A 26,279-nucleotide genomic window follows, 5' to 3' on the forward strand; every position below is an offset into this window, starting at 1 on the left:
ATTTTAAGATGCAAGAGTTAAATTTTAAAGTAGGGAACTTCACATGGTTGTGGGGGGTGTTTTGTTTGTTTATTGCATAAGAACTGTCAGCTGGTCAGTAGAAAATCTCTGTTGCAACATTATATTTCAGGCTGTCCTCCCACATGTTGCACCACTTATCCTCATGAATAAGGAAGAACGTAGCTGGTTGTTAAAATTCTTTAAGGATGAAAAGATGTAGACAAAAGGAAAGAGCAAATAATGAAGGAAATGTATAATTTTCAGATTGCTTTAGAAGGAGGCAGGTTTAGAGCATGCTTTTACTGTGTTTTTTATTTTAGATTGTGCTTTAGCAAACAAGGGACAAATCTATATCCTAGTTCTTGAATTAGGTTATTTTTATTAAGGATGTGAACTATTTTGGTGGCTTGTTGCATGCATGATTAGCTCGTGGGCATGTGCCATCATGTGGTCCGATCTAGTTTCTGGTGTGAAGAACATTGAGAATATGGTTTCAGTAAGTATTTCAGAATTAATACAAGTAGGGTTTTTCAAGTTACAACTTGGCTTTGTAATTTGCAAAGCAAGCTGGTAGCATACCATTATCTGTCTGAGCTCCAGCAGCTGTAGTGGTGTCCCTACTTTCTGTGTTCACCACACTTCTGTTTTGTCCCATTAAAGGAAGCTAGTGCTTAAATTAACTGAAATTTGTTTTCAGTGACAACTCACGGAACCAGCAAAAATGGGGTAGCGTGGACGTTGGCACACTGATGCAGGATCTCTCCTTTTCATCCTCAGAATAAGTAATAAATGGAATCTTGTCTGTTATGAGTAATCATTATACTTACACTTTTTTCTGGTTGCTATTAGATCTTCGTAAGTGACTGATCTATGAAATGGCAGAGAATGGAACAGATTGTGACCAGAGACGCATAGGAATGATCAAAGAACAGCACAATGGGAACTTTACAGGTAGGCTGAAAATGGCTGTTCCTCCTCCAGTCCAGTCAATCTGGTACTTGCAATTACCCTCGCAGACTCTGAGGGAATATGTGGGTTGGGAAACTTAGCCCAAGTAGAACTGAAGGGGAGACTGACCTAGAATATACTGCCTAAACCAATTCTGTATCCTTACCATGCACAGATCCTATTGACTTGAATGAGTGTATGCTTTAGGGCTGCAGCATCAGGTGCTAATTTAAAAAAATATATATTTTGGCAGGTATTTGGGTTTAGAAAGCATTCCAAGCAACCCAACCCTTTGACACCAGAGTCTGTACTCGGACATTGAAAAATCTACCCTACTTTGGGAGAAACCCAAATTTTAATTTCTGAAAGAGCCCTTCTGTAAACTATAGTTTGCCATTTGCTAAAGATGAATTGCTGACAAAACAATTAGCTTCTCTTGGTTACTCTTTGCAGGTGTGTTTCTGTCAGTAGGCCATTTCTTTCAACTAACATAAAACTAATGCTTAGAGCATAAAGCAACAGAGGGTCCTGTGGCACCTTAGAGACTAACAGAAGTATTGTTAGTCTCAAAGGTGCCACAGGACCCTCTGTTGCTTTTTACAGATTCAGACTAACACGGCTACCCCTCTGATGCTTAGAGCATAGGATCTTATCTTTTCATAAATAACCTGTTGGCTGCTTTGTGCTGTATTTCATTAAAATGATCATAATCTTATCTTGTTTCCATCTGCTTCATATGGTTTGTCTGTGTCAGTTCATGCCTCTATGTAGTTTAGCATTCTGGTTCTTTCTCTTTCCTTACCTACCCTGTCTCTGGTCACTGTATATGTATACTCTGGTCTTCACCATTCTGAAACCAGTGCGTGCCAGTGCCATCTCTGTTTACTTTGTGTCCCTTCTTTCTGTTTTTCTTAGGTGGAATAATCTCCCTCTATATTTATATCATTAGTTTTTGTGGGTTTTTTTCCAAATTTCTTCAAACCACTCATTTATTGCTCTTTAATCAATTGTTCTATTCCTCCTCACACTGATTTCTATTGCAAAGTTTGTGGTCTTTTAATGGTATTTGTGCATAGTTTATCCTGTAGCACTTTTAATAACTGTGAAGCGTCTTTGTTAAAGATGTTCTGTGAAATGGCAGAGAATGGAACAGATTCTGGAACCGAAAATATAGCACTATTCAAAGAGGGGGTGGATATTTGTATGGATAACAAGAATATACAAGCTTTTTATATTAAAGTTTTAGAAGGGACACACAACCTCATGCTTCAGCGGCTTAAATCAGCCTTTAACTAGTAGCGGTTGGAAAGAGACTCCCCTGGAAGGCACGTTATTCTACATCTGCCTACTATAGGGTTTCTTGCACATCCCTCTGAAACATCTGGTGCTGGCTACTGTCAGAGACCAGATACGGGACTAGATGGAACCTGTGTCTGATCCAATATGCAATTCATGTGTGAAATAGCCTCTGATACAGTTTATCTTATAAAGCAACATGGACCAGTGTCTAAAACACAGGACTGGAAGTCAAGTGACCTTGATTTCTAGTCCTAATTATGCCGTATGGCCATGGGCTAGCCTCTCTATCTACCTCACAGGAGTGTGAGATTTACTAGTTAATGTGTGTAAAATACTCTGAACTTATAAAGCACTATATAAATATTTTACTTTATTAGATGCACAAAACAATAGAAAAATCATTGTTAGTTGGAATATGAGGGGAACCAATCTATATCTTGGTTTGCTTCGTAATCTGCCTGTTTACCTCAGTGCGCCCATGAGCTTCTGAGTGAACAAAATTCCAATTTTCCTGACAAGCTTAGCAAAATCCTTGATTTACACGGTCTTGGACAAGTCATCCTGATCCAAAGTAGTTAGTTTTTATTAGCGTTTATGGTACTCTCGATAACTGCACTAAATACTGCCCATAAAAAGCCTTCCATTCTTGTTCTCTAACTTGTAATGGGTAACACCAGGGATTGTTAAATCATGTGCGGTGTTTAGTCTTATAACTGAATTACTGTAATGAAACGTCTCTTCACATTTATAATGTCTAAGTTGGCTAAAGACAGCAATTCAAACAAAAAAGTGTGCTCTCTAGATGGGATCCCTATTTTTCAGTGGATTCACTTTGTCTGGGTGATAGAGCGGATGGGCCTTTGTAAGTAACCGTTCAAGCATGGCCTGAAGTTCTTTGCACAATGTATGATGTTCTTCTCCGGTTACACAGTGGCCAGCAGACAAAACTGTGTAAAGAGCACATGCAATTCAATCCAATTTGATTGGAAGTAGTTATGGAAGGGGACCAAATTAAAAAGTTCAAGATAAAATTTGGCTCCTGCAATGGGAATGGATATTGGCTGAATGTAGCCAGGTATGGCAGTAAGTAGTGTCGTGTCTTGCATAGAGACTTATAAATCCTAAGTTCCTTGCAGCCCAGGTCGGCACATTTCTTGTTTAAATATTTTCATGGCCATCAAACTCTGGAGCAATGGGCCAGCTGAGTGGGGGAATCATGAGTCTTCCTTTGCTGTAGGTCACTTCACATGCATAGAGCCCCTGGAGCAGGGCCGGCTTCAGGTACCTGCCGAGCAAGCTCATGCTTGGGGCGATAGATGCTACGGGGCGGCATTCCACCCAATCTTAGGGCAGCACGGCTGCTTTTTGTTTTGTTTTGTTTGCCGATCCGGCCGCCCTGTAGGGGGCGGCGACGCGGAGGAGGGGAGTGCCCTGCTGGGAGCGGGCTGCATGCTCCGTCTGCCCCAGCCAGTGCCAGGTCTCTAGCAAGCCTGTCAGGGCAGCCCACTTCCTTCCCTCCCCGCCGACCGGCGCGGAGCCCTCCCAGCAGGCGGCGTGGTGGTTGGGGCCACGTGGTGAGCGCCCTGCTGAAGCCCTGGCCGCCCCCCTTCTCTCTCTCCCCCACTCTCCCTTCCCCTCCCCCCCCCCCCCAGCTAGCCGGGGCAGGTCTGCAGCTCAGGGTGTCCCCCTGCACCCGGGCTCTGGCCGCCCCGAAAGTGTTTTTTTTTTTTTTTTTTCCTGCTTTGCCACTCCAGCTGCGCCGCAGGTTTTTTTTGCTTGGGGTGGCAAAAAAGCCAGAGCCAGCCCTCCCCTGGAGGAACTCTCTACAAGGGGAGGAGGAGATGCTGCTGTGAGCACAAGTGTTAATTTCCCAGAGAAGTTAAAAATATCATGGAACTTTTGGTTGAAGTGGAATGTGAACTGTCAGCTTGTCGATGTATTAACTCTTCCATCCATCTTCATTTCCAGACCCCTCTTTGCCGTGTGAACGGAAGCGAAGGGACCGAGAAGAGAGGCAAAATATTGTGCTCTGGAGACAACCACTCATTACCTTGCAGTATTTTTTCCTGGAAACCCTAATAAACTTGAAGGAATGGACCATAAAGTAAAGATCACCTTTAATTTCCACCTCTAAGCTCTGTGGGGAAACTCATGCTTTGATTCAGTAGATCATTGTGGCATCTCACATTCCGTGATGATTCATGGTTCTAAATCTGTTTAAAAGAAAAATACTTTTTTTTTATTTTAAACAAACCATATTCCCAACTGCTCACCAAAACTTGTGTGTAAATTACATTGATATCAAACTCCAAATTGCCTTGATAGATAGAAAAGATTTAGAGTCTTTATTTCTGAATAATTGAATATCCTTCTTTGAAATGACAAGATAGTGCTTAGGGACCCTGACGGCATGAACTATTGTATTCATGACTGCATCTAGACGGGAGCTCAGATTTTATTATTATTATGCCTTAGAAACTCATTAAGGGATATTATTAACTCTCTATCAGGGCAAAGTTCAAGATTCTCTGGCACTTGTACTGATGTGTATGAAACTAGAGAGGACTTTGCTTTTAACCAACGTGTTCCCTTCCACAGTAAGAAATAATCTATAGTGGTGCTGTCTCTAAACCATTATTTGCAAACGGTAGGTTGAATAGACTCTCACCATGATTAGGATTGTTACCCCCAACCTGCCTAACATCCCTTCCTAATGGGGAGGTGTAGAGTTAAGTTTCTATTAGAGAAGGATAAATATGAATAAAATTATCAAGGGAGAACAGCATTAATAACAAGCCATCCTAGCATGTTGATAATTAATGGCTTGTGTTCAGATATGAGCCTAGGATCATTTTCCAGACCAGTAGGTATGCTCTGATGTGGTCTTGGGTAATGTTAGTAGTGCCGTTGTTAGAATGCCCCTTACTGAGGGCTTGTCTTTATGGTTACTTAGTGCTTGACAGGCTTGGATGTGAATCTACAGTGCACTAGCCTGCTGTGTATATCAAAGCACTCTGTGAACTTCTAGTGCACGGCTGCAGGGTCTATGTGGCCACAGCACAGCAGGCTGGTGTGCACAGATTCACATCTCGACCTGCCGTGCATCAAGTCTCTGTATAGACAAGATCTTTAGGCAGTTGAGCATGGTGATAACAAGCTGCATTCACCCACTTTCCAGGCCAGAAGCAGAGTGCTGATGTGTGGGGCCCATTCAGAGGATTGAGTAACTTAAATGCTGATCTTCTGAAATGACCCATGTGAAAAATAGTTTTTGGCTTATGTAGTGTATTCCTAAAAAATATCCTCTTGCACTTCTTGCTTTCTTTCAGTGTCCTTGGGCTTGTTCCTTTTGAGAACTGTTTTTCCATGTCCCGTGTTATACATTTGTGACAGCTGTTTATTTAAAATTTTTTATCAAGTTACTAAAGTACACCCTAGAAAATAACATTTTAGTTGATATTTTATCCAATTTGATTGTTACACAAGTTTAAAATATAGAAAGCCAGGTATCTGTCTTACATCTTGTATTGTAACACAGCAATATTTTGGACACTAACATTATGCAGTCTTCACAGGAAATAACTTTCCTAATTCTGCTTTAACATATTAACAGACACAAATTCAGATTGTCCTATGCTGGGTTCTACTATACTGTTGTTAAATGGTGCTTTAAAGGGTGACTGTCAATCTAAGAATTGCACTTCTGTCTGAATTCTTAACCTATTGTTACAAGTAACACCAAATATTTCTATAATTGAAAGAGATTAGTGAGTTTTTACCTTGTTTAATTATGCTTTTAAGTGCATTGTGTTTAGTCAGTTTCACTGTTTCCCCTATATAGTGATTTCCTTCCCCCCCGTTGATTGGGTGGGATTCGCACACTGCAGCAGGGGAGAAAAACGTCATGTACGGGGAGATGTGGTTGTAAAAACACAAAAATTGGCAGGGGATTAGTGTGATACCTGAAACTTTAACTAACTATTTTAAAATTTACTCAATTGCAGTTGATGATGTTATTTTAAAAACATGATGAAACAGCAAATTAAAATTTCCGTAATATGGCATTAGGTGAGAGTGTAATTGTGTTAGATTGGCAAGAAAAGTATAAAATAAATAATCTCTCCTTAACCAGCTGTGCACAGCCAAGCACGAGGAACAGTTTTATTGCAGCTTGTAAAGCTAGACAGACACAAAAGCCAAAGTAGCTGGATCTCAAATTACATAAAGAAATATTTCTCCCCTTCCGCCTCCACTGGTAATTTCCTTACACTTGATAATTAACTGGAAGGTTTTCACATTTAATTTTTCTGAGCTGCAACAAGAGACCTTTTCAAGGTTTAATTTCAACAGATTAAGAGAGAACCCAAACAGTTATAAGGCTACCCTTTCTAATGCCACTTTGGCCTACTGGTCAGAGCATATGACTCAGTGTTAGGAGTTTTAGGTTGTATTCCCAGCTCTCCCTCTGACTTACTGTGACCTTGGCCAAATTACTTAACTACTTTGTACCTTGCTTTACCCCTCAGTAAAACTGATAATACGGCAGTACCAGTTATCTTGGGTGTCAAGGCTTAATGTTTGTAGAACATGGAGTTAATTGGATGAAAAATGCTTTCAGTTTGTATAATAGAACTCTTTTATTCCGGTTCCAAGTGAGATCAGATTCCCATTAAAGCATCAAGACTTCTCAGTTCTTTGAAGAGAGCTTTGACCTATATCTTAAAATAACAAATTTGTCAGGCTGCCTTTTTACCCTTTTGATGCACCCCAACAAAGCTGTTCTATAATGACATAGAGGTGGCTTTGCAATGCATGGAAAAATATGAATGACCCTAATTGTAATTTGTCTTTTAAGATTGTGGCATCGCCGAAGTATCGTGGTGTCTTTTTTGCTGCTGCTTGCAGTGCTTACAGCTGCGTATTATATAGAAGGAACACATCAACAGGTATGCAGTTCATCCAAGTTCTTTTCTTTTGTGGCTGGCACTTCCTGTCTTTCCTATCAAAACATACACTGAGGGGATTGAATAATGTCATACAGGAATGGTAATCCATCTACCTGAGCGTTCATTTTATGCAGCTGTTAATTCCCCCTGTAGTTGCACTCCCTTCTGCCACATAGCAAATGAATCATAGATGGTAAAGATAGGGAAGACCTATCAGATCATTCAGTCCACCTCTCTGCAGCCACATGTATTCTACTTGTCATCCATCTCTGAATAAGTAACTCTGTCCAAGGCTGCAGTGCTGCTCCACATCTGCTTTTCAGAGTGTTCAGCACTGTGCTCTGCTGTCAGGAAAACTAAGGCTAAATGGGACCATAATCTACCAAAATGTCAGGGCTCCCAGGTAGATTGTTTCTTCCTCCTCGCAGAGAATTCTCCAAACCATCTGGGATGGTCTTTTCTCTCCGGAAATAGAATAATCTAATGGACTGAGCATGGGGGTGGGAATTAGGAGCTCCTGAGTTCAAATCCTAGCGCTGTTACTCCCAGTTCCTTTGAAATGGATTTAATACCGACCTGCCTCTCAGGTGACTTTTGATACTTTTGCATCGATGCAAAAATGTAAACCCTTATAGAAATGTAAGGCTGGGAGGAAGGCAATACCAAGTCTCCGATTTTGTCCTGTGGGAGACAGCCCAGCCCTGCAAAGGAGATGGCTGGCTGGAAGCCATCAGTTGTCCCTTTTTGTTGCTCGGACTCTCTCTTCCATGCAGCCCTTTCAGATTCCAAAAATCTTGCCTAAATCCACCTCCACCTGCTTCCCCATTCAAAAATTTGACTGGCTGCCTGTGGTGCTTGCAACATGTGCAGCAAGAGTCCTAACTCCCACACCAGATCTTTCATGTAGTAACCCAGCACAATAATAACTTTTCTGATTGTAATTGAATCCCTTGGTATAGTTTTGTGAGACCTAAGAATAGGTCAGCCCAATGAGTCATGTACATGGGGAAGAATCTTATGCAGTTTTGAAGAATTAAAGTACATTTCATTCTGCCAAACTGTTAGGCTAACTGCCTTTTAGGTGCTTTTACAGGCATGGTGAGAGCCTCACCTTTGCTACGTAAATGTTTGGTGGCGCTAGAGAAATGACCCTTTGCATTTCAGCTGGGTTTTGATTCCCAACCTCAGCCAGGAGATCCAACTGCTGCCATTTTCGATTGGTGGTGTTCCCTTTCACTGACTGGCGTTCAATATTGAAAATGGCTTCTAGTGCTTGTTTTCTCTCATCCTCTGATGTGACTCATCTTGTTCTTATCCTTGACCTAGAAAATCAAGAGTCTGTTACATTGCAGAAATCCTACACTTGCTGTTCTGTTTTTAACACAGGTACACTTTTATTTAAATCCAGAGGCTAATAGACTAATCACTTAGAATTCCCCTTCTAAGTGTTCTCTTACCATTGCTTTTATTAAGAGAATATAGAAACACTCAAACTCACCCCATGTAGATAGTGACTAAGTCACTACCATCTGGCTGTTTGGCCTCTGAAATGAGTTAATGGCTCAGTCCAGTATCTGCTTCACAAAAACTGCATTTGGTAGTAGCTGGCAATTTTGTCAGTTTAGAGTTCAACTGAACTCCCATTTCACCACTAGGTGGCTCTGACAGATTAGGATTGAGGTAGTTCGGCAGAGCATTTTGAGGAAGTTTACACTGCTTCCGTACCTGTTCTGTGGATAACTATGGAACCGTAGTTTCCTGATTATCCATCCCATAACCTTTCACAGGCACTGAGTTCCCAACAGGTCTTTTGCTTTATCATGCAGACGTTAATGGTGGCTGGAATTGAATTACAACTATACCATTGAGTACACTCACTAGTATCCTCTTTGGACCATTGCCGTTTACATATAACTTCTTTAACCTTAGCTGTACCTTACATAGATCAGCCTGTTTTGAAAACTGTCTAGAATTCCAGTTCGGTCATTTTGATACTGATAAATTAACTTAAGCACTTAGGAAGAGCAATTGCACCTTTCTTGTGAGTTCAATCCTTGAGGGGGCCACTTGGGAATCTGGGGCAAAATCAGTACTTGGTCCTGCTAGTGAAGGCAGGGGGCTGGACTCGATGACCTTTCAAGGTCCCTTCCAGTTCTAGGAGACAGGATATCTCCATTTAAAAAAAAAAAAAAAAAAAAATTCATCCTGTTTTTCTTTTGTGATTTTTCTTGTTTTTCAGTATGTGCAGTATACGGAGAAAAAATTCTTGTGGTGTGCCTACTGGGTAGGCTTAGGCATTCTGTCCTCTGTTGGACTTGGAACAGGTCTTCATACCTTTCTACTCTATTTGGTAAGAAACCTATAACTATATTTGCTTTCCAATCATGCTATTCCTTTTTATAAAGTGCTTTGAGATCTGTGGATGAAAAGTGCTATATATGAGCTAGGTGTTGTATACTTGTGGACTTTAAAAAAATTCATCCTTGCTGTTGAGTCTCTGTGATGTTATCTTTGTTAAATGGTGTTTTGTAACCTTGTTCTGTTGTCTGTATGCTATATCTCATATTGAACTCTTGGTGAGATCCTGCAGTTGAAGACAGTCTTTACCTTGCAGAATTGGACCCATAATTTGTAATAATAATTTTCAATGCTATCTGCACTAATTAATGCACTTAAATAAGCAAGGAAGTTTTCTAGTATGAAGTAGCTGTGACAGATGGAAAATGGGGTCTGGACTGGGCTTTTTAGGATGCTTGGGTTTTTTTGGTAGATCAAAATGTTAATTTTCCTAGCTGAAGCTTCCGAAACATGCAGTAAATTATTCTTATAGCTCAGTCCACAGTAATTCTGTTCTATAAATAATAACAAGATACAGGAAAAATGTGTCTAGATACCACACTAAATTAACCTCTAAATCTCTCTGAAGAAACCACATTGTGTTGTTTATCTCAACTTCATTACCTCGAAAAGTCAGGAAAGTTTTGTTTTGGGCCATTGGGTTAGTTGTTTGATTATGAAACAACTGTCGTGGTTTTAAAAAAGGCTTCATGGCTGCAAAAAAATAATTAAAACCATTTTGTGCATCCAACCCCATGTTGTACTTGGAACAGTTACTGATGGTTTAATTTTAGGATAGCTTTAATCATGAACAATAACACAAAAAGCATTTCGGGAAACAGGAGAACTCTTGTTGTTTTCCATGCAATAGAGCAATGCCGCTCAGACTGAATGACTGCTGTGTAGGATGCATTCACTTGAGCATTAGAGATGTGTGTGCATCATAACTGCTTTCCTAAAGTCTCTCTCGGGAGCAGAAAAGGGGAGACATAACTATCATCTTCACTTTGGATTAAGGTAAAAAGAGGTTGTGAAGGTTACTCGGGTGTTAATTTGAGTTATATGTAATGTTTTAATACACTCTGGCTCTGATTTACTTTATTTTTCCCCTCTGTAAAATGGAGAGATTAGTAAAGAGGAATGTGTGTGCAAATGTAAATAAAAAAGAGGTTATATTTTTATCAGCAAGGGCAGGATAATTGTCCATTCCGCACTTAAAAAACAACACACATTTCCATGGTTTGCAGGGGGAAGTTTAAAGCATAGGGTTCCATGTGCAGACTGTTGTTGACAGTAGAAGAGAGTGCATGGAAAATGACAGAGCTCTCAGGATTTCTGTTGAGAATCCTGCCTAGATTTTCTACTGTAAAAATCTTCTGCTCTAACTAGAAAATAGTAGGTTTTCTCTGCTTACAGGCTGGAAGAGACTGGAATGTCTTTTGTATTGTGATAGCACCCAAAAGCCCTATGAATGATCAGGGCTGCATTGGAAGACATGGCTCCTTGTTCCAGTGAGCTGACAGTATATTGGTAAAACTGTAACTGAATAGGACTGTTGGGAAAACTGGACAATATGGACATTTATCCCACTGTGCATCAGAGCATTAATCCTAGGCTATATATATTGCTAGTTCTGTGAAGTGTGAAAAGTCACGTAGCCGCCAAGCATGCCTGAAATCTGAGAGGGTCATTTCATCAACTTGTTGTAACACAGTGTAGAGTTTATAGGGTCTAGAAAGAAACATGGGAGATGCAGCATTACTGAAGAGCTCCACCATAAGGTACAGTAAATAGCCTTTTTAGATCTATAGTAAAGGAGAGTTCATATGTTAAGTATTTTATTTCCTTTAAAATAGAAAAGCAAATGAAACAGGGCAGTGTTCTACTTACATTTGCCTGTTTGAAGCAGGATACATGAACTGAGAGTTGTGTAGTTTGCTTAATTTTTGTCGAGTCATTAACCTGCCTTAACTGTGTCTGCAGAGTGAATGAGTGAACAGCTATCCTAACACAACATAAAATAACATTGTGTAGGCAGAGAAGCTTGGATTAATGCTGGTTTAGTGAAAGTACTTATTGCGGACTTGTAAGATCCTTCTGTCAATAAAGCTGCCTTCAAGGGCACATCATCTGCCTGCCTAAGTTAAATCAGACATTCATACTAAGCGGGCACAAATCTATGGTTGTCAAACTCTCAACTCCATTGAAAATTGATAAAGAAAAATAGGCTTTATCTTTTGTCTGAAGCATCTTATTTTGGAGGCGAGTGTAGCAATTGCAAATGAGGGGCTATTTTCTCTCTGAACTGCCAGATACAGTGTGATCAGATGTTAAGTTTCTTCTATGAAGTTTTCACAATGTCTTATTTGTGATTCTCATCCTCTTGTCTTAGCCTTGCATTTCTCTTGAGCAGATAATGCCAGATGTGGTGGATTTTGTATTGCAAATGTGAATACTAGGATAAGACCCACCAAACGTTTCCATTTGTGCTCCTAATTCAAGATCTTAACCCCTGTCTTTATTATCTCCACCTCCTAGTTGCCATTCAAACTCTGGCCAGCTTCTGATCATCCATCTACCATAGTGAGTCCATTTAGCACAGGGGTTCTCAAACTGGGGGTCGGGACCCCTCAGGGGGTCACAAGGTTATTACATGGCGGGTTGCAAGCTGTCAGCCTCCACCCCAAACCCCGCTTTGCTTCCAGCATTTATAATGGCATTAAATATATAAAAAAAATGTTTTTAATTTATAAGGGGGGGTGGGGTTTGCATTCAGAGGCTTGCTATGTGAAAGGGGTCACCAGTTCAAAAGTTTGAGAGCCACTGATATAGCGTAACTCAAAGCACTGACTTGTTGAAAATGTACACATTAGTACGGAATTAAATAACTGAGATGTTGACTCCAATTTGAGACATTACTTGAGAGAAGCAGAAAGTTGGACTAGCATAGTAGAAGACTCCATGATTGGGGACTAGGTTCTCTTTGAAAATGCATTTCCACAGTACAGTTAAACACTTGGGAGAACTGGAGACATCCACATACTGGTGTTGTGTGCCAACATAGGAACCTGTGTGGATTGTGAGTCAGATGACCTTAACGTAAATTCAGCAGTCATACCAGAAAACAGCAACATCTAAACACAGATCTTTCAATGTAAAAGAACAGACAAAATAGACTGCTCTGAATAACTAGAGGGAATTTATTATAGGGTATTAAAATTCAATAGGTGTGTAACACAATTAACTTAAGTGCATTCATACAGGAAAAATGTGCGTGCTGTTTACATACTCTCTGGATAAATTGAGCAGAGAAGCAATTTCCCATTATATGGAGGGAATGCTATAAGTTGTCCTAGGCCTGGTCTACGCCACCGCTTAAGTCGATGTGAATTACATCACTCAGGAGTGTGAAAAAAATCACACACACCCTCCCCCCCAAGTGACGTAGCTGGCATCAGCCTAACACAGTGTCTACACCACGCTGTGTTTGCAGGAGATGCTGTTCCGCCAACTTACCTTCTGCTTCTTGGGGAGATGGCGAACAGAAGCTGACAGGAAAGCACTCTGCCATCGACTTATTGTGTCTTCACCTGACCCACTAAATCGATGTTGTTGCATCGATCACAGCAGTGCCGATTTTGCGTGCCAGTGTAGACAAGTCCCTAGTGGTAAATAGGTAGAGGAAGCATAGATGCTGTTTCTTTCCTCCTTCCATATATACTTATAGAAAATATTGTGCGAACACAAGAGGTCCCAATGATGACTGTTCTGTGGACCATTAACTTGAGATTTTCTCACTTCTTGAGTGTTCTCAACCATGGTGTCACTTAGTTGCATTAACTCAGTTATGTGCAGTAGTGTTGGTCCTGCAGTCACTAGGTGGCACTACAAATGTAAAAACACAAATCTGTAATGTATGTAGGCTTGGCAGAAATTGATTTTTAGTTTTATAATTTTGACAGATAATATTGATGTCAATTTAAATGTTCACAGTTACACAAAATTATGGTGGGTGGTGAGACAATAATTATTTAATGACAGTAAATGTTGAGATTCAAAAAGTTAAAGCTTTATACCATTAAAACACTGTCAACATCACATGTCAAAAAATACTAATTAAATATCCTTAAATCAAACTCTAATAAGTTCTCAAGCATCACTTTTCTTTTTTGCCAATTTATAAATTTCTGATATAATCTATGGAAATATTTGTCATCTGTTCATGTGTATGGTGAAATGGACATTTATGGACATTTACCAATAAAAATATAATCCTTAATGACTTTCCAGAATTTGTACCCTACATCAAAGGAAACACAAAATACTAATTTGTGACTGCTAGGTGCAACTGCAGAGTTTAATGGAAGTCTTGCAGAAGAGCAGTATAAATTATTAGTCCAGATGAAAATAGGTGTATTCAGAAGTTCTCCAACTCATCATACAGTTATATTAGGTCTCTCAAACTGGTTCATTTAGCTGTCCAATATATCAGATATTTTTAAATAACCCACAAGCACTCTAGATAAAAGATTGTGTTCATTGTACATTCTCCTTTGTTATTAATATATGTTCACCTCCTATTTTTAACATACTCATTTAAACCAGATCTAACAATAAATTTACTTGTGTACACTTCATTGCAGATAAAAGGATTTCTGCTTTGATCCCGTTGATGAAAACATTTCAAAATGATGTAAAAATCAAATCAAGCCTCTGTGACTTGATTTGTTGGGAGTGCAGAGTAGAGCAGCAGTAAGGTGTTTTTTAAATTACTCATAATTAATTGCTCATACCAAATCTGAATGCACAGTGAGATTGTTGAAAATGCAATTATATGATTAGATAATAGTGCTGTCAGGCTGACCCATGTGCTTCTGAGCGTTTGTTGCTACTTGCAATAATGTCTTCGCTATTAAGTACCAACTTCTGGGAAGTGCTAGCATATATCATATATGATACAGGTGCATCTTTTTAAAATACATAGCCCTATATTTGATTTGTACAATGATAGTAATAGCAGAAAAACTATGCACAAGCAAACTGTTAGCTTGGCAAATAATTCAGTAGAATTGTGTGCAGTAGATCCAATATGTGTATGACCCTGGATGTTTGCTCTCTCTGGCCTAGTTAGGTATTTTCCAAGTGTTAAAACAATGATTTGTCTGGATCCTTCAGAGGATCTCAGTCCAGCTACTCGTCCTGCCCATCCACAGAGAGGTAGATCATAATATCAGAAGGTAAGAGCGTGGGGGGTGGCAGTCTTGCATGAAGGGGTAGGTATTAAAATCTAAAGTAATCTCTACTTTAGGGGTGGTTTACTATCCATAAGGGACTGTGGTTAGTATCAATTCAAATCTGATTGCTTGTATTTAGGTTTTGTTGCTCTTTGACTACTAGAGGGATCTTATTGAGTGTGCCTGAGTGTCAATGTGTAATATTTAAAAGTTATTCTTACACTTAATTACCATTTACTAGTTGCCTTGAGGAACTTCCTTGACGTTAGACTGTATCTAAAATTGCTGCTCTGGATTGGTTTCTAGTTTCGTGCGGTTTCTCTTTTTTTTTTTTATCCAGTGAAAAATACAACATTTTAACTGGACTTTTGGGAAACAACACTCACCGTTGCCACTAAGTGTCGCTCTGAGCACAAGGTTGGATTGGAATACGGCTTTAAAATATAGTATGGAAGAAGACTACATGATTCTTCCGATATATCTTCATTCTGACACTTTTCAAAACAAGTCTGCTGGCTCAATTTCCTTAAGACATTGTTTTTCTTACATCTCTTTTGAAAATAACATTTTAAAAATAGAAATTGACATGTAGCTCTGTAGGGATACAAAATCTATTTGGCCACTAATTCAGACATTTTTACCATCGGCCCACTGCTTCTTTCTACGGTCAAAAATAACTTCTCACAAATTGCTGGCATTTTCAAACAGAAACAGAATGAATCACCTAGTTACCAGAAGAGCAGATGACCAAAGGTAGCTAGGCATATGCAAGGAATTTATATCACTTAAGGAGGTCTCTTTGCTGTTACAAAAAGTAATGAATGAGCTGCCAGTTGAACTTGTGACCATATGATTGGTTTGCAGTGCATACTTTAATAATGATTGACGCTAGGTGGAGCACTTGTTTGAAGTATTGCTTGCGAATGCTGTGTAGTGTTCAGCAAATCCCCTTGCCTCGTGACTTGGTTTCAGTTCATCTCTGGCATAGAAATTGCAAAAGTAGATGAAACTGAGACAAACAGAAAACAATTTCAGAATTATTGCTCATTTTAAAAAAACCTGTGCAGAAACAAAAGGTCAGTGGCCTTGTGGAGCTGATAATTTGTTTTGTGTCCTAACATTGATGGCTAAGTGGAAGTGAATCCCTTACGGATCAGATATGTGGGGGGGCGGGGAAAACACTTTCAGCTGTTGGAGTTACGTGATATTTGTAAAAATGAATTTGTATGTCTAATTACCACTAGAGCCAAGCAGAGCAACTGTTGAATAGGTTTTCATTGATAGTCCAGGTATGAAATAGAACAAACAGGAAATATAAGAGTGTAACGAGAACCTCCAGGCCTCACCCACAGTGGCAGAATACAAGAATGCATTGTGTGTGGATGATGGAAGGGACGTTAAATTCTTCAAAGCTTTCATATCTGGGGTTAGTCTCTGTAACGAAACCTCAGTGAAAAATCTTGTAATAAAAGAAAGGAAGTGACATTGCAGTAACTGCCGTCCACTACAAGTGATAAAAACAGTCTTATGAAGACAGAAGATGAATTAAATATGTTGTATCCTACTTACAACTAAGTGGGCACAGAAGTGTTTGGATTCCTTCCAGGTTGGAGATTAGATCATTTTTGTGCTTAAATCAGTTCTGGGGTTTGTTTGATTGGGCCAGGAGCTCACAAGCTGTTCTTCCATGAGCTCAGCAGCTTGGAACTGAAAAAAGACCCATTTGGTCTGACCTAAATGTCAGGTAATTCAGTTTGAGATCGGCTGACTTAAAATCCAAACATCTTGTGCAATAATCACTGGTTAATTAACTTGTACAAATACTATTGCCAACCCCAATCATTCATAAACCATGTCAGGCCCTCTGAAGTCATAAGGTTGACTTTAATCATGAAATTTTAAACCAACAACAAATATGGGGGTTCTTATTTTGCCTCTCGGTTTTGGGCCTTTAGGGTATAGTCAGGTTGTGGTAGTTTTTTTTTAGTCTACATGTCAGGAAAATCTTATTTTTCTTAAATGAAATCTGCAATTTCTTTGTAATCATCAAACTCCAGGAGCTGGGCTTTTAAGAACACCGAATATCCCAAGACTCATGGTAAAATTGCAAGAGCTGGTAACACTGGAGATGGGTTTTGTCCAGTTGTGTGGTAATTTTGTTAAGTGGTCACACTATTTCCGAGAATCACTAAACTTGTTTTCATTTCTGCCCTGTGCTGGGATTGGAACAAAGTTACTATTTGGTAATTTTGCAAACCCCATACACTCACCTGCCTTTCCAGCCTTTGATTGTAAGAACAAATATTTTTAAAAGCTGACAGAATGGCAGCCTCCATTTTGTTGTTCATGTATAAAATGTTGCTATTAAATTATTGACTGGGAGACTCTGCCTTTTACTGATTCTCCACTACTTTGCACGGAGTCTTACCCTTCTCATATGTATCCTTCAAAATTAATGTTAGTAATTAGAAGATTGATGGGTTCCATGTGTGTAGAAAAATGTGAGAAACAAACAAAGAGCTTGCTTCTTTAGCAAGATGGGGAATGTGTTTTCTTTCCCCCCTGCGTGTAATTCTTCTAGTTGAAGAAAGTGTCCATTTCCAGTTTGCATCATTCTTCAGTTTGCATGTCTGCTTACAAGCCTAGAACAAACTAAACAAGGGTCAGTTCTGTCCTGTCCAATATCTGGGATCAGATTACCGTTGTTGACTGGGTAAGGTAGTTGAAAGAAAAATGTGTGTTGAACACAGAACATGATTCAAAAATATATTGAAATGGAGCCTGTTTGTATGAGGATTGTTCGTTACTCTTTCTGTCTCATTTATTTCCTTCATGCCTTTAAAACCAACTTCCTTTAGCTGTCCTAAGCTATTTACAATGAACTGAAACATCCTGGAACACATGGATGAATATGGAGCTTAGAAAATGAATTCTGTCTATCACTGTTTGATGGGAACGCCTCGTTAATTTCCACATGGGCTGTGTTCTCCTTGGTGCAGGAAGCATTTAGACTAAAAACACAACTATGGATTGCAAGAGTCTTAGTGGATTAAACTGTGCAGTGCTACCAATTTAGTTGGGTAAATTTCTTATGCTAATTTTCTTAAGTCATCTCTCCAGGTGAAATCTTATTTATTTTAAGGGTGCCTGTCATAAAATGTGAGTCTTGTGGGACAAACCATGCTAATGTTTATCTGTCCATATTAATCGTAAATATATACAGAGCAGGGAACTGAATTCTGAGCGATCACAGAAGTGTTGTGTGTGTCTTCCCAATGGTGTTTAAACTGGTCATACATCAGAGTCTAGACATCTTTTCTGAAGCCTGAATAACATTTGAATCATTATAATAAACCTCTTGCATGAGGTGAAGCAATATACTAGGGAATGGCTTCCTGGCACTTAGTCTTTAAATGTCTATAAGATGTTAGTGTAGTGTTGGCACTTAAACAGTATTGAACATTTTAGCCAGCAGAGGTGACTTGGAGTTATATCCAGCGAGGGAAGAGAGTAGATGCTTGGCATGATATTTTGATCTTTCAAAGACTGACAAGCCAGCATATTTCAATCTCTCTTATGAAAACAAGTTTTGTTTTTATTTACTCAGTTTTTTTCCGCATTGTGCCTGCAATTCAAACTGCTTTGTTGGGAGACCCTACAATAATAAATCTAGTGTATTGTGTTTTCCCAGTCATGCACACATCCTGTTATTTGTTCTGTTCCCGTGTGCAGATTTGAATTTCGTATGTTTCACGTTGCTCTTTGCTCACAAGAACAGGGCAAAGAGAAGGCAAAACATAACACAGCAAACCATGATACAGCTGGAAAGGCTGAGTAGGCTTTAACACCGTCAGTTTGAATTGCTATTGTAATGTGCTCTTCACTGATCATAAAAATATATCCCTGGTTAAAGGAGAAAAGTGGGAGAATGCAGATCTCAGGACAGATGGGTGTCGAGGGAGGACAGGAGCAGAGTATTAACCCTCATACTTCCTACCTTGCCTCTCATTTCAATTCTGCCCATATGGGACCAGAAATCTGCTTGTAACTGCTACTGTGGGGACAGAAGGGTGTTCTGGGTGGCATCTTTAATTTCCAATAAGTATTCTTGTAAAATGGCTGTATTTTGTTTTACTATCACGCCAAAGCCGGCGTTTCTCCTGGAAGTAACACCGTGGCTATGCTGCACGTTGAACGGCACCACATGCATCATCCCCTGGTGACTCTTGTTCAGTTGTATTTGGAGCTTGTTGTTCATCATCTGGGATTTCCATTAGCCATGCTCTGAGGGGAAAGACTTTACTGAGGTGGAAATAGAAAAGTGCTAAATTAAATGTCTAGGTTCCCGATGTAAAATTAGTGCAAATATGGGAATACAAAATTAGTATATCAAAGCTAGCCCAAACGATTTGGAAGGCTAAAGAAGCTCCAAGCTGAGAAAACTACATTGTTCTTAACTCCCGCTTTACAACTTGCATTGCAACTCAGATACTATGTGAAATCATTAGGCATTCTTGGGCCCTAGTGATATGTGGATAGACTGGGTTGATTTCAGAAGAGGGAGGGAAAAAAACTTCCCAGAGTCAAAAATCTGCATGTGCTCATAGTCTGTACTTATTAGATGACTATGGACTAGCAACCTCTCTGATTCCAAGCTGTTGCAGTTGGGGGTGAAAATGCCTTGGCTTATTAGCCAACTATCTCTATGCCAATTTTCCCTTTTAGTCACATCTGAAATGAACAGTTTTCTGTGTGTTTAGCTGCCCGCCAGTCCTGAAGATAAAAGGTGCTGTAACTTAGTCTTGCTTTCCTGAGAGGTGTAATGACTTAGTAGATAAGTATGAGATGAGTCGCAGGCTGTGGCAAAGCTAGCCGGCTGTTTCCCATGAGAAACTAGCTCTTGTTTTTCTTATTTATCTTAAATCAAATATAGAATGACACATTTTCCCCTTTTAGTGTAAGGGTTGAGCCTTGTACCAAGTATTAAAAATTCCATATCCAAGGAAGAAAACAAGTTTCTATCCCACCAGAATGCATTCAAGATAATCCCCCACCTCTGTGGAAGTTGTATAATTTTTCCTTGTCATAAAATATTTTTAAATTAGAGCTAGTCTAAAATTATATCTTCTTAAATATAAAATGTTAAAATTAGAGCTAGATGTACTTGTGGGGCTAGCATCATTTCAACAATATGAATGATCTGTAAAGGGAGAGCTGAGAAAACCACATTTGAAATACAGTTTGATGCGCCATAATTTTGTTCAGAGCATAGATACCAAAGTGATAAGTAACATAGAAATACCATAGATTTTTGATACTCACTTCCCCTTACCTTAAAGACTTTCTGATATAATGTACATGCTAACATTTTTGAGGATGTGATTTGACTTTTTTAGCTTGAAATACATATCCTTAATTTTTATTCCCCCCCTCCCCCTTCTTTTTTTCTTTGAGTGAGAAGGTAGTAAAAAAATCTGTACTAATTGCTTCTACTTAAATATATTTTGTACCTATTAAGAAATCTGCGTTTCTGGAGACTTTAAATGTTGCCTTCCAAAATAACTTACTACCCTAGAATAACAATGGGTAGATTCTAACTCTGGTGATTGATCAAAGCATTGAACTAAAAATAAATCTAGGGCTCCAAATGTATCCATGGGTTCAAATAAAGCTCCCTTTTATAACAAATCAGGGATTTTTAGATAGCAATTCCTCTGAATTACTTTTGCCAAAAATAGATTTGTATCAGGTCCTTACTGCTGACCACCCTTTGTCTCATTTGATTTATAAATTGCACAAAAATTTCTAACAAATCACATTCCAGTCTAACCACAGGCTCCTGTTGGTCGTTGTAAGCGTGTGGAGAGCAAATGTTTCTCCCCCGAATCAGCAGAAGATTACTGACTCCAACGTTTTTGCCCCTGTCAGTGCTTGCCCCTGCATTTAAAAAGAAGAAAATAGGGTTGGGGGGGGGGGAGAGGAGAAAATTGGTGATTAGATATTACTTAACTTGACATTTTAATGATTCTTCTAGCTTCTTTGACAAACAATGCCTTTACTAAACCTACCAACTTTGCAGTTGCTTACTTAGTATAATAGGGATTGGAGTGATTTTAAAATGTATGTCCATTTAAAGATGCACCTAAAATTAGACTCAAGCAGCAGGTATTTCTTAATAGGTTACAATAAAGTGACCCACCATAAAAATTAACTCAAACTTTGGAAAAGCCATTAATGCCTTTTTAAAAAAAGAAAATTTGGTAAGCAAACATGGGTACGTGTGTGAGATAAAGGTCAAAAACTGTGATTGAGGATTAATATTTAGACTCAAACAGCCAAAAGAAAACACTTGAAGAAAATAGTCTGGTATTTTCAAAGGACCTAGAGGCGCTGGCCATTCTAATTGCATTGAAAGCCAATGAGAATTGGGTACCAACTCCCATTTGTCTTTGAAAATCACCCCACCCACATAGTTTGACTATTGTTATTGCTAAATATAAAATAAAATGGCACCTGTCTTTGTTGTAACATTTATCATATGATCATACCACAGCTCTTGCCCTGTCGGGACCACATTTCTAGTCCAGGGGTGGGCAATCTGCGGCCACGGGGAGCTGCGGGCAGCCATGCCTGCGGACAGTCAGTGTAAACAAACTGTCTCGCAGCCCACCAGTGGATTACCCTGACAGGCTGCAGGTTGCCCACCACTGCGTTAGAGATTCAAGGGGAGATTATGGACTTGTGGACCAAGGCATTGTACTTTCATAATGGAGGCTCAGTTCTTGAGAATAGATTCTGTATGTTGGCTTTGCAGGTCTGAACTGGAACAAAAGCACATATCCGAAATATCACAGGCAGTCTGCCAAACCATGGTATGTTGTCCAGTTGACTTTACTTAAAGCAGCAGAGCTCAGCTTGTTTTGTGTCTCTTCCATGGCTAGTTCTGAATTTGAGTTCTCCACACTTGATCATCATTCTAAATGAACCTTTTACATTTTACTACTTCTTCCCGTTAAAATGTGGTTTCTGTGGGATCCATAATTTTAACTTTTTTCCATTATAGAATTGTTTGCATTTCAGTGGAAGAGTTGTGCTAAATTGGTTTAGCCGTCAGGTGGCTGGAAGGATGTTTTCAGCTCTATTCTGAAATGTATTTTTCCATCAGCTGCTTCTTGCTTTAGGATTTTTCCTTTTGCAGACTTCAGTTGTTGAAACTGTTAGAGCTGGGTTAATAGGAAGATGTGTATTTGAGACAATTCAGGCACTCAAGAGATGGCAACACTTGTTAAAAGTTCTGAGGGAACCTAGGCTATTAATTGTGGCAAGTTGTTAAACAGTGAATAGGGGTTGTGTGTGTGGGTGGTTTGCTTTTATAACAATTATCCTTAGCAAACCCCCCCATTACATTTTCTTTGTCTTCACTTGCTGTGCTCTAAGTTAAAATGTAGGCTTCTCCAGGCAGGGACCTATCTTAAATTGTCCGCCAGCCTTCATTTCAAAATCTCGGCCTTCCATAAGTGAAATTACCACTATCTCGAACTATGGCAGAGGGCATTACTGTGCTGGCAATTGTACTTTTTTTCTTATATTGCTATAAGATTGAAACTAACCGGTTCTGCACTTGCAGTCTTTCATCACAGCTGGCCACAGTTACATTATACTGTGGTATGTCTTCCAAATTTTGTGGAACTGAAAATTGTACTTCTTGATTCACACACCATATCTCTGACAACCTTGGCAATGAATTTACCCTTACCCTCAAGAGACCATGAGCAATGGCACTTGACTTTGGGGTTTTCCTCCATGCAAATTTCCGGCTGAGGAGAATTATGTTGCAGATTTGAATAGCTGGAGTTTACAGCTTGAGGCACAAGGCCTTAAAAGGTCTTTTAATCCATGAAGCTATCTGGGTATAGGAGGGAAAAAATCAAGATTCCTTGAAATTTTAGGGCATATCAAGGAAGGGATGATCTTATGATTGTCACTGGTCGAGGACTCAAGATCTAAATTCAATTCCCAGCTCTGCAACTGACTTGCTGTTTGACCTTGGCAAAGTCACTTAATCTTTTCTGGTGTTGGTTCTCCATGTAGAAAAAGGGGATACTTTCTTTGTCTTTCCCTTTATCTGTCTTGTCTGTTTAGATTGTAAACTCTTTGGGGCAGGGACTCTCTCTTACTACGGATACATACAGGGTCCAGCCTAAGAGACCTCTAGACAGTACTGCAATACAGATAATTAGTAATTTTTCAGCCGTCTGCAGTGTCTTTGCCCTACAGAATCAGAACAATTATTTGGTATTTAACAGGTCTGAATCTGCTCTCCCATTGGCTTTACTTCAGTGCAATTCCTTTGATGGAATTGCTCCCAATTTCCCATGAAATCAGAACTATAACTTTATTTAAATAATAACAGAAAGTAGTTCAAGTTAGTGCCTATTGAGCGTTAGGTCAGTCTCCCAACAAAAGAACAAGGAGAGGTACGGGTAAAAGAATTGGCGTGACAGCAAAGTGGGAATTTTCTTACTTGTTACAGTGGTCTAGAACTGAACAGCCTCTGACTGATAGCCAAAGTTACCAATTGAAAATTAAAATAGACCAGATATTTTCTCAGTGGGCCTTTCCCACTATTTCATATCCCTAAAATAACTTGCTACATATACTAAATTTTGTAATTCCATTGTTCCAGTCGGTTCAGAGAAACTGCTAATATTGACAAGAGTGAACCCAATGAACAACTACCTCCCAATGTCTAGAAAAGAATTCAGTAAGCTGCTCATTCTCATAGATATTTAAGGTCAGAGTGATCTTCTACTCTGACTTCTTTGCCTAACACAGCCCATAAAATTTCACTCAGTAATTCCTGCAACAAGCCCATAAACTCTCCTAAATAGTCTCTGATCTCTGTATTAAAATCAATTTTAAAATACCGCATAAAGGGAAATAGAGCTGTCCAAGCAGTAGGTGTGCATCAAGAGCTTTCCTTTCCCATTATCATTACATTCACAGATTTATTCGTTGTATAATAAATGTAATTTCGATTTGATTTTTGTACTGTGATTCCCTGCTGCTCTAATAGACCATGACTCACTTAAGGAAGAAACATAGAGGAAAATTGTTGACAGAATATCTCCCAAAATGATGACAAAAATCCAGCATGTAATTAATAGCAGAAGCTAAAGACTGAGCAATACTTGCTGTGTATGTAAACGCAATTGATTATGAATTTATTCTGGTAAGGCTAAGGCTTTGGGTGAAATTAAGTTATTTTTATTAAAACAGATTTTTTGCAAACTTTCTAAACAGTTTATACAGTTTAAGCATGTTGCTGAAACACAGATGTTGGAAGGTGATTTTTAAGCTCATTCTTTGTTTTGAAATGCCTGATGTCCAGCCTAACGATAAATCTGAACTATTTGCACAGTTTTATAGTAATGTTACTATTTTATAGTCCTACAATGGCAGTTTGTGCCATTATTTAACTGTATTGCACTTCAGTTCTTGTACACATTTGAAGCCATCTGTACCTGAGATCTGGTCTCAATAAAAAATGTTTGTAACCTTTAACAGAAGGCAGAGTCCGTGAGTCAACTTAATTCTATTAATAATGATACTTGGCACTTGCACAACAGTTGAGCTTTAAAGCACTTTACAAACAATCTTCTGAGCACCTCAGTCAGCCTGTTCCCATTTTACACATTGGAAACTGAAGCAGAAAGACTGTGACTTGCACAAGGGATGGCTGACGTACTAATTGATGTCTTAAGAAAAGAGTGGAGAGAAGGGGAGGAACACTTCAAAATACTGTCAAGCCCAACTAGGCTCAAAACCTAGGTTTTGTAAAACCTGTTTTGCAGAACTGAAATCAGTAGAAATGCTTTTATGGGACCTTTTTTAAAATATTTGAAATAATTGCGTTGTTGTTGTTGTTGTTAGTATGTAAGGATTCCTTTTCGGCATTTGTATCTCAAACATTGCTGCTCTGTGTCAATTCATGAGAAACGGAAAGACTATTCAGCTTCGTTATTAATTGCTCGTGTGGAATGAAATGGAAAAAAAAATGGTTAAAAGTATACTTTGATTTTTTTTTTTTTTAGTTCTTCCAGTGTTAAGTCTACAGTAACACAGGCAAGGAAACATGTATTTTAACTTCATAGTCTCTTAAAACTGAAACAGGAGCACTTTAGGTCTTCTCATGTTTGGAATTGGAGATTTATTTACAGCGGAGTCGCATCATAGGCGTATATAACTTGCGCGATTTTAACTATACACGCTCGGCAAGACAAAAAAAAAGAGAAAAATAACAATTTAAATACTGTACCTGTAGTGCGGGCGATTTCGCCTACCATTCCACTCAATGAGCATTTGACTATACGTAATTTTCGCCTTACGCGTTGACTTCAGAACCTAACCCCCGTGTAAGAAGCGACTCCCCTGTACTTACATGCATCGGAAGGCTAAGACCATTGTATGCAACATTATATACTATATCTGTCAAGTGTGGAAGTCCATTTCCTATATGCATTTTGTGTCCTGATAGGTTTCCTATTAGCAATATTATTTAAGGTAAAGCTAACTCTTGTTTAATGCACACAAAATGTACTGAAATATTCTTGTCTGATATATTTTTCAGGGTCCACACATAGCATCAGTTACACTTGCTGCGTATGAATGTAACTCAGTTAATTTTCCTGAACCACCGTACCCTGATCAAATTATCTGTCCTGATGAGGAGGGGATTGAAGGATCCATCTCTTTATGGACCATAATCTCAAAAGTCAGGCTAGAGGCCTGCATGTGGGTAAGGTTTAACTTATACAATTTTACCTAAAACAAACAAAGCAATGCTGGCTTTTGCTGACAGCAGTAACATGTAACTATTCACGTTGGAGGCATGATTTGCTGATTCACTTTAGATGTCTGTATTAGATCTGAACATCTTCAAAATGGATTAAACAGAAGCACTTGAAAATGGTTGAGTCAATTATCAGCTCCAGGATTGGAGTAAAGTTGGGGAAAGAAAGAAATCTTCTATTTTGTTAAAAGAATTTCTTCTGTAGAATCCTATAAAAATCACCTCTGTTTCCAAACTGTTTTTTCTAGGTACTTTAGGAGAAAATGCATGAAATTTTTGAGAAACTCAGTGCAAAAGACAAGTTTTTTGAAAGATTCATTGCCCCAGCTGCGCTTGCAGATTAAGGGCTGAATCCTGCAAGCAGTGAGGCAAGTGAGTGACTTCACTCTCATGAATACTCCCTTCGAAGTCCATGGGCATGTTCAAGTGAATGAAGTTATTCATCTGTGTTGGAAGGATCAGGTCCTAATGTTGTGGCAGATGCCCTTATCTTGGGGTTGCATCAGTTTTCTGTTGAGTTGCATGTAGCCTGTTCACATGTTACGCATTGAAATTAAAAATCCATGTTTTCCTGATGAAAACATTCACTTATAAGTAGAGTGACCAGACAACAAATGTGAAAAATTGGGATGGGGTGGGGGGTAATAGGAGCCTATATCAGAC

At 39.1% G+C, this 26,279-nt stretch overlaps 1 protein-coding gene across 4 annotated transcripts in view; it reads left to right on the top strand.

Annotated features, from left to right (window-relative positions):
- VMP1 (vacuole membrane protein 1) overlaps nt 1–26,279 on the top strand; it is an 87,227-nt gene that overhangs the window by 11,824 nt on the left and 49,124 nt on the right. For 3 of the 4 annotated variants that reach the window (XM_054008084.1, XM_054008083.1, XM_054008086.1), the window contains 5 exons: nt 850–951; nt 4,216–4,351; nt 7,103–7,193; nt 9,433–9,543; nt 25,395–25,562. In XM_054008084.1, coding sequence (XP_053864059.1) covers nt 876–951; nt 4,216–4,351; nt 7,103–7,193; nt 9,433–9,543; nt 25,395–25,562 — 582 coding nt within the window. In that variant the 5' untranslated portion in view covers nt 850–875. Of the gene's footprint in view, nt 1–205; nt 497–849; nt 952–4,215; nt 4,352–7,102; nt 7,194–9,432; nt 9,544–25,394; nt 25,563–26,279 lie in introns of those variants that run through there. The other variant, XM_054008087.1, reaches the window with a different exon arrangement.

The sequence above is a fragment of the Malaclemys terrapin genome, chromosome 18 (assembly GCF_027887155.1).
Source record: "Malaclemys terrapin pileata isolate rMalTer1 chromosome 18, rMalTer1.hap1, whole genome shotgun sequence".
In the NCBI taxonomy this organism is placed as follows: Eukaryota; Metazoa; Chordata; order Testudines; family Emydidae; genus Malaclemys; species Malaclemys terrapin.